Raw genomic sequence first — 14,699 nt, forward strand, 5'->3', positions numbered from 1 at the left:
CGCTGAAAACTGCAAAGAGAACAATTTATTATTTTGTGCTACAGTACTTGATGTAACTACTTGGGTTTATTGCTCCTCCATGCCTATTTAGTTTGAGTGGACTGCACCTTTAAGGGCAGGGTTAAAAATCCTCCACAGGAGCCAGTCCAGTGGAATGCACACACATAACAGCTATTGACAACATCCCTGCTCCCGCCCCCTCAACACGTTGGTACCTTTCAGGCCATTCCTCAGTCCTTCCTTCCCCAACAAACCCAGACGATATGAAGCCGAAGTCTCTGGTCTCCAGATTGTTCGAGAGGAGTGCAGAAGCATCGGGCGAGACTCGAGATGTGAAGGCGGCAAAGTATCAACGCCAGGTGGACGCCGTGGATCACCCGTCAGGCGCCACATTCACTGGCGAGCAGCAAGTGGAGAGTGGCGGGCGGAGGGACAGCAGCCAGAGGGACGCGGGCCACAGGGAGATCCACTTCTCCTTTCTCTCGGAGAGGTACGAACCTCTGATCGAAACCAAGGAGGCACAGGGAGCCAAAGATGCAAAGTTGGGGAAAAAATACAAAAAAGTCAAAAAGGTTGGTTCACACTTTGTTGTTATTATTTGCTTAAAAATGCAAGTATGTCTTTATATAAACAAACTGCATTTGTTTATATAAAGACATACTTGCATTTACTTTTAATTTTAACAATTCAAGATAATTTGTAAAAGCTCCAGACACTTTCCACTTTTGAATTTCCAGCAATGTGTCAGATCTTGTCTAAAACTGTCAGTGTGGGTATGTTGTAAAACTTGCTATGTTTTTTTCTTTTACTTGATTATAACCAATCAATCCTTTTTTGCTTTTAAAATAAATATTTCTAAATTGTAAAAATCATCATGGGAGTAAATGTAACCAAGGTTAGATTTGAGTACAGATGTACAGACTTAATAAAAACGTATTATGAAATAAGTTTTCAACTTTATATTGTGAATTTCCTCTATTCAAGTGATGATTCCAGCGTTGAAACATCACATGCTGATCGAAACAATTCACGCCCACCTCTTGTCTGTCCACCATCCATGTCTGCCTGATATTGTTCAGAGGAGCCAAAGATGGTTCATTATCATAAATATGTTGCCCACTAACAGGGAAAACAACAAAACTACACACCATCTGAGGACCACTAGGGCACTGATGTAGGCCTCTGTGTAATTTCATTATTCCCCTTTGATTCTGAAGAACTCAATTGTTGGTATTTTTGATGAGCTATGACCAGAAATATCTCCAGCATATTCCCCAATGGAGTCTGTGTTTACTGGCAGAGTCGTCTTACAGCCTAAGGTCGACAACATGTGAGCTTAGGCTGTAAGATGACTGCCACAAGGAAGGAAAAGTTTAGAAAATGTAAAAAAATAAAAAGCAAACATACCAGAACTTGGCTAGTTTTTTTTTTACTACAATGCCAATACATTTTAGAATGTTATTGTTCCTAAATCTTGGTAAAACCATAGCTGCAGGAAAACAAGGAACTCATAACACATAGTTTGGTTATCCCATCAGTTTTCAAACGAAATCCTGCATGAACGGCCCATTAAACTAAGAGAAGTTTGTGCTTCTAGAGGAAGATGGTGTTTTTCTCAACAGAAGACTTCCTGCCTCAGCCAGACAGCCCTTCCTGTGCAAAGATCGTGTGGGTGCTATTGTCAAACTGTAATGCTTGTTTATCTTCCAGAAATGAGTGCCCCCCCCACCCCCCAAACTCTCACACACCATCAACCCCCTGCTGCAAAAGCTATTTTCATGTGTAGGCTTTGAAGTTCTAATCCCTAATCACTAAAGAATGTGCCTGTCGGTGTCCGGAAATTAGCTTCACATGGTGCTCCCATTATTCTGGCTTCTGCCCAGACCATTGAGGTGCTTCAAGTGCTTGAATTTCGTCCTCAGAAATGTAAATACTGGAATACCTTGAAAATAGACCCATTTGTGCTGAAGTGCTTGAAAAAAACTTGGAAGTCAAAAATGTGTGTGTGTGTGTGTGTGTGTGTGTGTGTGTGTGTGTGTGTGTGTGTGTGTGTGTGTGTGTGTGTGTGTGTGTGTGTGTGTGTGTGTGTGTGTGTGTGTGTGTGTGTGTGTGTGTGTGTGTGTGTGTGTGTGTGGTGGGGGCTACCAACTCTTAAGGGACATTTGTGACTTGTAGACATGAGATAATGACACGCAACTCCATATGACTGACTGCCTTGATTCCTAGATTCTTCTCATTTAGTCCCTTCTGGTCTCAAGTAAGAAAGGACAGTTTGATTCTGACATCGGAACTTTCTTGTGTCTTACAGAATGTGGGCAAGGTGTTGCGTTCCAGCTGGAAGTGTTTGATGCTGGGGCTGTATAACTTTGCACTGGGCTACTCCACTCCCATCAGCGCAGCTGCCACCTTCATGCCAGACTTTCATCCAGGTCGAGCCAGAGGCTGATCATGGGATTCCTATTATTATATATATTTTTAACATGCTAAATATCTCTGTGTTGGAAAAAAATATCTGACATGTTCACGTTGTATTTATATGTATTATATAATTTTCCACACATTTTCATATGTTTTTAGCAAGTCAGTTACTTGTCACAATGCTGTACATTGGATGTTGTATTGTTCTCTACACCCTAAATTACACTGATTATTCATTGATACAAATTATGTTATTGTAAAATAAATTATAAAACAAATTTTCTGTCTGGCTGTATTGGTCTCAACAGGGTCGTTACCTGGCCCTTAGGTGCTTTAAGTGCTTGAATAGCCCACATTGAAAATGGATTATACTTTTTTTTTTTAAAGGTGAAGTCCTGGAAAATGAAAAGAATATTGCTTAAAAAAAGTATATGCAAGCCCTTGAATTTGATTTTGTAATGCAATAATGAACCATGTCTTCAGGAGAAGGTAACCTATTTACCAGAGCCAATGTAAAGGTATGTGTTTCAGTGTGATTACAGATGAACTGCTTCAGGGTCTGCGATTTAAGGAAAGAAAAATGGTTTGTGAAAGTATTCAAGGAACCATAAAAGGATAACAGCATGAATTAAGGCTGGAAGATGCTGAGAAAGCCATGCGTGCCTCCTGCTACTCAGCAGAAACATTCAATAACAACTACATCAAATATTTTGTTGGAACCTGGAATAGGCTACTGTACTGTATTTGGTGTACTTAAAAAAAAGATGAAGTAACTAAAGTGAGAAAGATTGTATTCGGTTAGGGGACCAAATGAATGAAACATTTTGGTTGTCGAGTCTGTTTTGGTGTGCTTTAATCTTCCTGTTAGCCTTCTACAAGTACTCCTCACTTAACGACCTATCCGTTTAACTACCGTTAGGACTTACAACAGGCTCTCCCACCAGTCTGTATTGTGCCCTACGTGCGCAGCGTCTCAGCGTCAAGAATCTCATCACGCATCACCTTTTATATACTGTATACACTATATATACTGTACTATATAGACTTATACTATATACACTGTATACATCTCATCGCGCATCACGGTTCTCAGTCTCAATCCCGTTCCCGCAGTCTGTCAGTATTTCCCACACTAACGTTCGCAATGGCCACGCCCCCTTACGGGTCCTCGCTTATCGACCAACTCACCTAACAACCTGATCCCAGGAACGGAACTCGGTCGTTCAGTGAGGAGCACCTGTATATGAAATATTCTCCTTTGTATTTTTTAAACAAATAGGCCTTTGCAACGACTGCTGCTGGCAAATGATTGTCTCAAAAATAATATATTCTGCATGTGAAAAATGTGAAATCCTTAATTTGTATATTTTTTGAAATATATAAATACATATATATAAAATATAAATATGTATAGGGGGTGGGTCTGAGTGAATGATCCTCATTATGTGTATATTTATAATATCTATATCTATCGTATATATAAATCTCATGGAGGCGACGAGGGTATACCGGACGTGACGTCATTTTGCTGCGCCTGTCAACATTTTTTCCGCACTGTGTTGTTTACATCAGGCGTGTGAAGGAACACGTCGTACGTAAAGACAGCTTTTCATCATTATTACCCATTTCCTAAAGATGATCGATCGAAAAGCACAGAATATAAGCTCTATCCCGATAGATGCCTTCAGTAATTTGAGAATCACGTCGATATGGACATTTCTGCTGTCGGTAAGTGTGGTTGTGAAGCTGAGGTTAGCGTTAGCGTTCCGAGTTCACTTCCGGTCTAGATTTGTCTCGTTTCCCCTCAACATTTGTCCTGTGGTCGATTCTCTGGGCAGGTCCAGTGGTCGGAGCCCTGGCTCGTCGGGCTCCTGGTGTTCCACGCTCTGTGTTTCAGCATGACTCTGCTCACCTGCAGGTTCTACAGACTACAGATCTGTCAGTTCCTGCTCATGGGTATGTAACCGTTTGGTGACGTCATCAAGCAGCGTTTATTAGTGACGGAAACCACTGTGAGTGCACATTTTCACTCACAATGGGAAATGCAAATGCATCCCAATCCCAATTTGTTTATTATTCAAATGCAAATTCACTATTTGCATTTGTGTTTTAATGTAATCAAATCTAATAGTTAAGTGTAATAATTCAGTGTATTGGACCAGTAACACTCTTTAGCGTAGTAAAATATACAAAAAGCTAATATAAAGTGCAACCAAGAGCAATTTCCCTTTGCGCAAGGTTGTCATTTTGCATGTACATTTTCTAACTGAAGACATTTTATCAAGAATATTTTCTGAAAAATATAGATACAAATGATCTTTGTGTTTTCTCATTCGTATGGTGATCTGAACTGCTAGTCATGACCTTGTTGCAACGCTGGGAGGGGTGTGGTTCCTGCAGCTCTTAGAGAAACGGCTCTGGCATGCTATGGAATGTTTGAGGACCTCCCAAACGCACCCACCAGATTAAGGCATAACACTCATACATTATAGCGCAATGAAATCCAGATAGTTCAATAACAAGTAATACTGTATTGGAGAATCCCAGATGTTAAATTCAATTGGCTTTTTTTTGTCCCTTTAGTAAAACACATCTTGTTGTTTCTGACAATAGTAATTACAGTTTAGAAGGGCCAAGGGGGGGGGGGGGGGATTATATTAATAGAAATAAAAGACCAGACATGTTTTTGTGCAAGTTTACACAATATGGTACAGCAATATTGTTCATGTCATGGTCATGTCTTTCCGTCTTTCCCACAGTTTGCATGGTGTACACCGCTGAATATCTAAATGAGCTGGCAGCTATGAACTGGAGGTGAGACAAAGAAACCAAATATGTGTTACTTTTAGAAGGTCATTATTCAAATGCGCAAGTTCTTCTGGGTGTCTGCAAAAATGAAAGTCTTAACAGTATAGCTGGCCGATTCCAAGGACACAACACATAGGCCTTAATCTACGTTGTAGAAGTTATGTTGCCAGTGTTTATGAAAGAACAAAGAAGGAGGATGGAGGAAGCACCGCACGGGGAAGACAGGGGTTTTTATTGTGAAGAAGGTCAGGCATGTTACAAAACGCTGTTCTCCCCATTTTTTTTATTTTTTTAAATGTTTATTATACAGGTCATTTTCAAAGTTCCAGTACTTTGATTCCAGGGGTATGTTCATATCCTTGGTGTATTCCATTCCTCTGCTGTTCAACACAATCATCATCGTGGTAAGTGTTGGGGATGATTGGGGGTTGACATTTCCCACCATGTTGTCATCAGATATGCTGGAACTTGTGCCTAGAAACTGAGATGGGGAAGGGGTCTGTGTCCATCCTATTGTCTTTGTCTTTGATGTGTCTGCCCACACGTTTCTCCAGATGGTGTGGGTGTGGAGGACGTTCTCCACCATGACAGAGCTGAAAACCCTCCAGCTCAAACGCAGGGCCCAGAGGGAGGAGAGAAAGAAGACAGACTAAACCCCAATCCCTGCTGCTCCTCCTCCTCCCAGAGGAAAGAAGCAGCGAGACTGTTTGATCAGGAACCCCTGAATCCTGTGGAGGGAGACGCATATTCCACTGGATCCCAAAGTCACCATGAAAAAAACAAAGCTCAATGAGTTCTTGGGTCTGCAGGGTCGACAGAGGGGAACGGGTCTATTTTTATATGGATCTTTACTTTAGCGGATGTAGGGTGGCGGTTTGTGGAGATGCAGGATCAGTAGAGGGGTGATTTTATCACGAGAGAGCCGTATGTTGCCACTTAGATATTCAAGGACCAAAGGACATGTTGTGTTTTGGTGGGGTTTTTTTGTATTTATATTTTGCCATTTGTAACAAAGCACAAGCCATCTGGAAATAAATAATTTCTTAACTTGAATTCTGTGACTGTTGTGTTGAAATCCATCAGCATTGTCATATTGCGTTGTTCCACAAGGGGGCAGTATGGACCACACGAGCTGATAGACAGGAACCACTGTGCAAGGCTGCTTTGAGCTTTATCGTGAAGTGTGTAATAGTAGCTGAATTAAGTTAGATTCACAGTGGGTTAGTATGTCTGCTTGGTTCATAGTTAAGCATTTAAAAAAAATTGTAGCTATATTTTGTAATCTATATAAAGGGAAAAGAGGTACTCATGGGGTAGTCAATATTTCAATACATTTAAAATTGTCACTCCTATACACAAGATTTTTAGGTGACCATTTCTGTACTTGTCTCATGTATTGTGTGAGGCATCTCATCGTGTTGTGATAAAATAATAATGTACTGTATAGCATTATTTGAATAGCACTTTTCCCAATGCTCAAAGACACTTGACCGTTGACTAAAATGTAATGTTTGTCCTCTCAAAAAATACTATGGTGATTATTTCTATTGTTTATTTGGTTATACATTTTTGAGATATAAATTAACAGACCCAATTTTTAAGTTATTCAGAAAGCCTTTAGTCCTCAACCCCGCCCAATGTCATCTCTATACCGATTTGAATTGTAGATGTGTTCATTAAGAACGTTTTTATTTGCCTATTTCCTTACATTGGCAAATTTGACCCTTTAAAAAAAAAAAAAAAAAAAGTAGTAAATGAAGCAGTAACTCAGGACACTGCTTTTTCCACCAGGAAAAACGGATTTATTCACCTGGAATCTCCATTTGTGAAAATAATGACTTTTTATGAGTTACGCAAACATGTGGGGCCAGTTTTGTTCGGAAATGATCAAACTCAGGCTTAAATAACCTTGTTTTATCAGACATACAGACTCATTTGGTCTGCCTGCCTCAGTCTGAATGATTCTTTATCCTTTATTCTTTATCCTTCATCGTATGTGACACATGTCCAAGATAAAATTGCCGGGTCAAAGATTATTTTTCGGTGAACCTGGCAAGAACTGCAGCGGAACCAGTGACAGAACCAAAGTGTGATTTACTTTTTATTTTCTCCGCTCGCACTCCATTTTTCAGTCTCTTTCTGACTGAAGAGGGGATGGAGCCTCCAATCACAGCTGCGCTGCTTTTTCTCCCTCCTTTAAATTTACATCACACTTTATTTGTTTTCCCAGATGCATTCGATGTGTGCTGGTATGCCATTCCTGCCTGGATCCTATCCATAGCTTGGAGACATGAGTGATTTGGTCAGCCAGTTGCTATCATAATACAAGAGTTATCTGTAGAGTAGGAGGGAGGGAGGGAGGAGATGTGGTGGTGGTGGTGGTGGTGGTTCTTTTGGGGAGGCAGCCTTTTTGGCAAAGCCTCCTCTCCGGTGTGTGTGAATGTTGCACGCCAGAGCCTCATGCTTCTCTCCTGCTGACCAATCAGAAGGCCATCCCCTCTGCCTAAAAGCAAAAACCTTTAAATGCTGGTCTCTGATCTTTTTTACAAGCAGTGAGAGATTGAAGTGGATCATATGACTCTGTGAAACGAGACCAGGAGCTGGTTGTTCTAGGAAATAATGAAGTGCAACTAGTAACACCTGGGAGAAAGGTCAGTGTAGTGAGAACCAGTGGCTTGTGGGGGGACAGGGATGCACAGATGTAGACTTCTCGTGAAAAGCCGTGTTCCCCTTTGATGTGTTAAAGGCGTTCTGATAGCTTATACTAGTGGGGGTGGTAGCTCAGGAGGTAGAGCTGGTCGTCAAGTCGTCTAAAGGTTGCTGGTTTGATCCCCGGCTCCTCCTGCTAGCATGCTGTAGTGTCCTTGAGCAAGACACTTCACTCCTGATGGCTGCGTCCATCGGTGTTTGAATAATTGTAAGTTGCTTTGGATAAAAGCGTCTGCTAAATGAAAATGTTATACGCTGTCAGAGACATTCCCAAATAGGGAAAGCCATCCAGAATGCCTGCATCCGAATGGTTTTGGTCTAAGCCTCCCTGTTTGCCAAGCACATTTCCACAGGCCCATTCCAATGGTCCCTCTCATCAGTCTGGATCTCTTCCCTGTTGTTTTTTCCTTATTTTTTTTTTAATTTATGATGAAGATTATGGTTCACCACATGGCACAAAACACATGACCTCCTCTCTCTCTCTCTCTCTCTCTCTCTCTGTCATCCTAGTGCATTAGGAGTATTCTGTCGCTACCCTCAGGAAATGTCCAGTTTGTCCAGTAATAAAACATCTGCAAGCCTTTGTCACAGTACACAAGTGGCTGGCTTGGCCCTGGCATTAAACCTCCCGCTATACTGTCAAGTAGCAATTCCTGCCTGTCAACTTTTATTTCATCCCCTCCAAAAACCCTGGGCTGTTAAAAACAAATAACCACCGTATCTCTTTTCTTGGCGATATCTTTAAATTGTCTGTCCGCTGACCAATAAGCATGATGGTTTATATCGTAAATTGACAGAACGAGGAGGAAGAATGGATGATGCTATTGGTGTTTTGTCATAGTCGTGGTAAATATGCAATTTTGTCATTATATATTGGTAAATGATCAGTTTTCCAATTCGTATTAGGTTACAAAAGAGAAAGAAAGTCTGAGGAGATGCTGACTATACAGATTGAAGATATGAATAATCTTGTATAAGGGTGCCAATGGCAGACTGGTGTATTTTAATGTCTTGTTGGGGTGCACGCTGTCAAAATAACTCAGTTTAAGCGTTTAAAGTATATCTATTACACAGCTAGGTGGAATACTCAATTCTGATTGGTCAAAAACAACAATCAGTGCTCAGATATTTCTGAATAATGACCTCTGTCGAGCGTGCTGCCGTGCTATAGGCATACTAGTAGTAAAATCATTTGTAATCAATCTGCCTCTATGTATTATTTATCTAGGAATTAGTCGTGTAATAAGCAGGATAATGTACCGTCAGCCGGACATTATTGTAAAATAACCCCCTTATAAGACCACTCCGCTTCGTATTGGGATCCTCATCACCCTGTCGGGTGTTATTTGGTGATAACAACCGTCTGGCTGCGCATTATCCCTTTCTCTTTCTGTATTGGCTGGGAGCTGAGTGGCATCCGCCCACACGTTCTGGTCTTGGCGTAAAGCCGTCATACTGTAGCATCCAACATGATAACCTTAACACTGTGGCGACCTTGAGCGGGTGATATCAGACAACAATGCGTTCCACTGTATTCCCCAACATAAATGCGAGCAACCTGCCTCTTATTGATCAGAACTGTTTAATAATAGATCATATTATGTCGCCATAAAACTGGATCTCCAGGGCTCAGACCGTAGGCCGCAGTCGCCTTGGAAGTCAGTGACTCACTCTCAATCTCATTATCCAGTGACTCATCAATCAATTTGTATCACTTACACCCACACGGCGAAGATAGATGATGATGATGATGATGATGATGATGATGATGATGATGATGATGATGGTGATGACGATTTTTCTCCATTCCATTTCGATCTCCATTTCGTCATTGGTTGGGTTTGAGGAGACTTACTGGAAAACCAGCAGTGCCAGCAGGGGTTCCATATACTGTCATATGAAATGGTTGAAATGTTTTTATTTAATTTCCCTCTTTAGAGATTGGATTTTATGTATCAAAGTTGGAAAAAATTAAAAAAAAGGTCAAATTATGGACACAGATTCTTCATCTCCCGATATCTGTTATCATGTCATGTTCGGTTATCAGTATCAAAGTGAAGACTGCCTAAATATTAAATTAGTAAAGGGTTTAGTTCTAATACTGGTTCATGCATTTTGTTTTTATTGTTGTGCTGTGTCATTTGTATGAAACCGCTGTTTTAATTTTGTGCAGCTGCCTGATTCTGCCAGATTACCCTCTCAACGGCACTTTCTTGGTTAAATAAAGTTAAAAAATAAAAATAAATTAAATAAAAATATTATTTTCAAAATGTATGTGTATTATTTATTTATTTGTCCGTATAATTTTTTTTCAATAAAAATATTGAATATCAATTTGCATCATTCAAATGGTTTTTAACTAAGGTCTTGGGCATATTAAATATTCATGTGTACAATGTGCTCACCCCACACCCCAGTGCAGCGAAGTGAGTTACTGTGACCCCTTCTCTCCCACTCATATCAAATCTCCCCTCGCTATCTGGTAAGGACATTCCATGAAATTGTGCAAAGGTGACGATGACCATAATGGCTTTATGGCCTTCTCCAACAAGCCTTCTGCATTTCCTCGCTCCATTAGCTCCATGGTGCTTTGCTTTCACATAAGAATTAGACCTTGTGCCACTTTGAACAGGACCTTCAGTCCTCTGCATTTCCCAGCTGCTGTTATTCTGGGCATTTGTTTATTTAATTCATTTCACCATAAAGCTGACGTGCAGATGCTATTTCCAAGTAGATCCGTAAGCGTGTTTTTTTTAAAAACTGCTCCTTGTATGTTTGAGTTTGCTCAATACGAGATGAAAGCAGATTAAGCATTTTACACAAAGCACATTTGACAGTAGATAAAATGCTTCAGTGAGGACCAAAAAAGTCATCTGTTTGTTCCAAGAGAGATTTAAACAAATATTAGCAGTTATTTGTAAACATGCCGGTATGCTGGGTATGCAATTGAGTCAAAAATGACATATTGCATAAAACACAGGGTGCACTGCTCCTATCATTCACTGATCTTGTAGAGCAAATAGTGGTTGGTTGTAATCCAATATTTTTTTCTTTCCTCCAACCCGTCAAGAATCCAAGTTCCCGAATCAATGCAACAAGCATCCTTTGTGGTTAGCGGTAATAATGAAGTTATAATAAATATTATTTTTACTATAATAAATACGAATAATTACATATGCGATTACATTGTATGTGTATTGTTTATCTTGCAGCCGGTTCCTCAAGAAGAAATATCAAGCAACGTTTCCTTTCACAGAAAAGTATTCTTAAATTAAGCCTCAGCAAAGTTGTTCCACATTCATTTGATTGATTGACTCCATTTGATCAAACAAGCCAACTGCCATTCTGGCTCTTTCCAACGGGTGTGCGATCAATCCATGACTGGACACACACACAGAAACACTCAGAGAGCGAGGACTTGTTTTTGCCATAAATCCAATTCATTTTGCGGAGAATCTTAAAAACCCACTTTGAGGCAATTAACTTCAGTACTGGAAGTGCAATATGAGCTGAGGGAATAAAAAAAAAAAAAGAGGGCCATAGCCGGGAGATCTGATGAATGAAATACGCTTATTAATGCCCATTCTTACACATATCTGTCTGTCTGCACAGCACGTACACCCCGGGGACGGTGTCGCCATCGTCACTTATGCCAATTTGGCGCTCATGTCTGAAATGTATGAATCATAACCCATTTGTGCAACAAATTATAGTTTGTGCCTCATTTCCCCCAAGTCTGAATTGAGTTACCTCTTTGGCCTCCATCGGGTCTGCATCAATGCTTCGTTTTCAGCCACGTCCATTTGGCTGTGGAATCATAACGACTTAAGAAAGCAGATCTGTAGTTCCTGATGATGAACTGGGAGGCTTATGGATGTTTGTGTTGGCCATGTTGTGCCTGTTACACATGAATAAAATGAGCCCTGTGCTTCTAGTTCCCTCTGTGAATCATCGGCCCAAGACATTTGTCTGATGGACGAGAGGTAGTGTCATGTCAGAGGTGTGTGGACACTGAAGACTAGAGGGACTAGTCATATTGGACACCAATAAGTGGCGTGTGTGTGTGTGTGTGTGTGTGTGTGTGTGTGTGTGTGTGTGTGTGTGTGTGTGTGTGTGTGTGTGTGTCTTCTTAGCAGAGAGGGACTTTCACATCACGTTTTTTTCTCAATGTATGTACATGAGTACCTTCAAAGTCCCAGTATCAACTCTCCTTTCCCAGTTATGAGCCAATCAGACAAGCGGCCATTTTGTCTCTGAGCGAGTCAAACCGGCCGCCCACCCGACACCCGGGGACGTGTTCTGGTTCTGGGTCGATTACAACACCGTCAGACCACCTATGAGCTGAGCCTTGGTCTCCCGGCGCTTTTAAATACGCACTTGGGATGCCGGCTTTCAGAAGCCCACCTGGCGTCGAACCTTCAACAAATCACTTATCTCTTTGTGCCATCAGGTCTCACTGAATTTGGCCGGTCTCCTCCAGTCATTTGATTAAAGGAACAGGACATAGATGGACAAAATACAGACTCGAAAATGTGACGGGAGCATTGGAAGGCAACGTCTGAACCGTCATGCGACCAGGCCTCACTCCGTGGCCCCGGTCTCCGGGCTCTTTCAAAGGGGAAATATTATGAAAAACTCACTTTTTCAGTGCTTGTGCACATTCATTTGGGTCTGTGACGGGCCTACTAACAAACAAACAAACTGTGAAATAAGACAACCCAGTCAGTTTGTTATGAACTGTCTATTTCAGAATTTCAACAAGCCGTTCAGATTTGTGTCTCCTTCCTACGTCACTTGGACACTCATTGGAATTAGACTGACCCCCATCTGAGTAACTCTACCCATGGTGGACCCACTAGCATTATGTCGAAGCACAGCTAAGCCAGGCTAACAGCCAAGCATGGGAACCGCTCTGGTTTTGGCCGCACAGACCAGCACAAATTTTTTAAAAGAAAGAGGAATTAATACCAACCGTCCGTGACAAAACTGCAGACGAGAGAAATGTTAGAATTTAGAAAATAATGTGATAAGTCCACACACACACACTGAAACAGCCTGTCGAGAACATGAGGGTTATAGAGGCATGTTTGAATGGCTACAATACATAATCTAAGTGGTATTCTCTGCAAAAAAAAACATCACAAACATGTTTTGGGGACTTCAGAGACCTATATTAACTTGTTGAAAAGGAGCGTGATGTGGGACCTTTAAAGACGCCCTTGGAGTGCTGCCGTTCCAGAGCTCACTCAAACCCCAAATCCTTCCACAGCGTTTTATCTCTTTGAGCCACTCCAGTTAAACTGTATCTATGAATGGAATTCCCCCCCGTGGTCACGGTAGCGTGCTTTCCTCATAAAGGATGTGGTTGATTTTAGTTTTAAAGAGGTCTGTGGAAAAAATCTGAAATATCTGTGTATCCATAATACACCGCATTTAGCCTTTGTTGTTCTTGTTGTTTTGACGTAAAAAGAACTACTAGAGGGTGAAAATGCATTGGTTTAAATGTCCTGCTGTGTAACTCGAAAAAGGTCGGACATGATTCCGGGACATGATGCAATACATTAATCTCTGTGACTCTGAGCACGAAAGCGTGTGGTACTGGGTTGCGATAGAATATGTGTACGATATTGAACAAAAAGTATTTTATTCAATTTGGAATTATACAGTATATTTTTGAGGTAAAACAAGAATGGTGTTCCAATGTTTTCTGCTAAATTGAATCCATTTGTATTAACATGTAGGAGTGCGAACAGGATCAATACAATTTCTAATAATAGAGTTTGAACGCTTTCTGTCCAGTATAGAGATCCCATCAGCGGTTCTTGGTTCGGGTGTCATAGTCTCTGTTTGGGACTCAAGGGGGTAAAGAATCACATCTGGCTGGAAGAGAGAGTGAGAAATGAAGGGAGGGAGAGAGAGAGAGAGTGTGATGTGGGGAGTTTAGGAGGGTTCTTGTGTGTGTGTGTGTGTGTGTGTGTGTGTGTGTGTGTGTGTGTGTGTGTGTGTGTGTGTGTGTGTGTGTGTGTGTGTGTGGAGATTGCTCAGGATAATCATGGAGGATTCTATGATTGTTCCAGGATTTGCCCTTTACCTTCCCCTTCACAACTCTGTCCAAACCCATGATTCATCATCATCCTCATCATCCTCGGCCTCATCACATCTTCACTGTTCTTCGTGTGTCTCACCAGGCTCAGATGAACCACCGTGGTGCACGTTCTGCGATCAGGATCAGGAGACACTACCCACTTCCACCCGCGTTGGGGAGGATTGATTTTAAGCTGGAGCTCTCGACTGTTTCCTTCCTTGCTGGCTGGCAGGTTTTTTCCAGGGATGCTTTAGTGGTGTCTGTTCTCCGGTGCCTTTGCCATAAATCCATTAAGGAATGTAAACCAGATGCATTGGTAGTGAGGACGGCGAGGTCGGTACATGGTAGTCACAGTGGTTTGTGAAGTTGGCGGGCCGAGTCGCTGCAGTTGTTTCCAATGCGGCGATATCAATGCAAAATGTCAATAAATATGAGCTTTTTGAGTAATCCCAGAGTTATGAAATCTGTTAGCACTCTACAAATAGCTTTCTTCTTCTGGAAATTAATCCCTTTTGTTCTGCATTGTTGTTTTTAATTGACCAATAAAAGCAGTAAAAAAAGGAAGAAAATAAATCACATTTATTACAGTTGAACTTGTTCACCAGAGCCGACAATAAAAAAAAAGAGAGGAATATAAGGACACAAAATGTAGGCATACTTGTATGAAAAACTTTTCAAA

At 41.2% G+C, this 14,699-nt stretch overlaps 2 protein-coding genes across 2 annotated transcripts; both read left to right on the forward strand.

Annotated features, from left to right (window-relative positions):
• The first annotated feature begins 167 nt into the window (after positions 1–167).
• On the forward strand, positions 168–2,679 carry LOC307227300 (required for drug-induced death protein 1-like). Its single transcript, XM_079996582.1, has 2 exons — positions 168–572; positions 2,309–2,679. Exons 1-2 carry the CDS (start codon positions 264–266, stop codon positions 2,444–2,446), a joined length of 447 nt encoding a protein of 148 aa, XP_079852708.1. The 5' UTR covers positions 168–263; the 3' UTR covers positions 2,447–2,679.
• Positions 2,680–3,995: 1,316 nt separating this feature from the next.
• Positions 3,996–6,279, forward strand: tmem18 (transmembrane protein 18). Its single transcript, XM_079996566.1, has 5 exons — positions 3,996–4,146; positions 4,257–4,374; positions 5,178–5,232; positions 5,537–5,630; positions 5,781–6,279. The coding sequence occupies exons 1-5, from the start codon at positions 4,054–4,056 to the stop codon at positions 5,877–5,879; spliced, it is 459 nt and encodes a 152-aa protein (XP_079852692.1). The 5' UTR covers positions 3,996–4,053; the 3' UTR covers positions 5,880–6,279.
• Positions 6,280–14,699: the final 8,420 nt, after the last annotated feature.

This window comes from Zeus faber, assembly GCF_960531495.2.
Source record: "Zeus faber genome assembly, chromosome: 2".
In the NCBI taxonomy this organism is placed as follows: domain Eukaryota; kingdom Metazoa; phylum Chordata; class Actinopteri; order Zeiformes; family Zeidae; genus Zeus; species Zeus faber.

What these genes read in the sequence shown, in the direction of transcription:
- LOC307227300 (XM_079996582.1), top strand. Translation starts at nt 264, where the DNA reads ATGAAGCCGAAGTCTCTGGTCTCCAGATTGTTCGAGAGGAGTGCAGAA. An exon ending in AATACAAAAAAGTCAAAAAG is followed by an intron (nt 573 to 2,308) that starts GTTGGTTCACAC and finishes TGTGTCTTACAG; the next exon opens with AATGTGGGCAAGGTGTTGCG.
- tmem18 (XM_079996566.1), top strand. Translation starts at nt 4,054, where the DNA reads ATGATCGATCGAAAAGCACAGAATATAAGCTCTATCCCGATAGATGCC. An exon ending in CTGTCAGTTCCTGCTCATGG is followed by an intron (nt 4,375 to 5,177) that starts GTATGTAACCGT and finishes TCTTTCCCACAG; the next exon opens with TTTGCATGGTGTACACCGCT. An exon ending in TCAACACAATCATCATCGTG is followed by an intron (nt 5,631 to 5,780) that starts GTAAGTGTTGGG and finishes ACGTTTCTCCAG; the next exon opens with ATGGTGTGGGTGTGGAGGAC.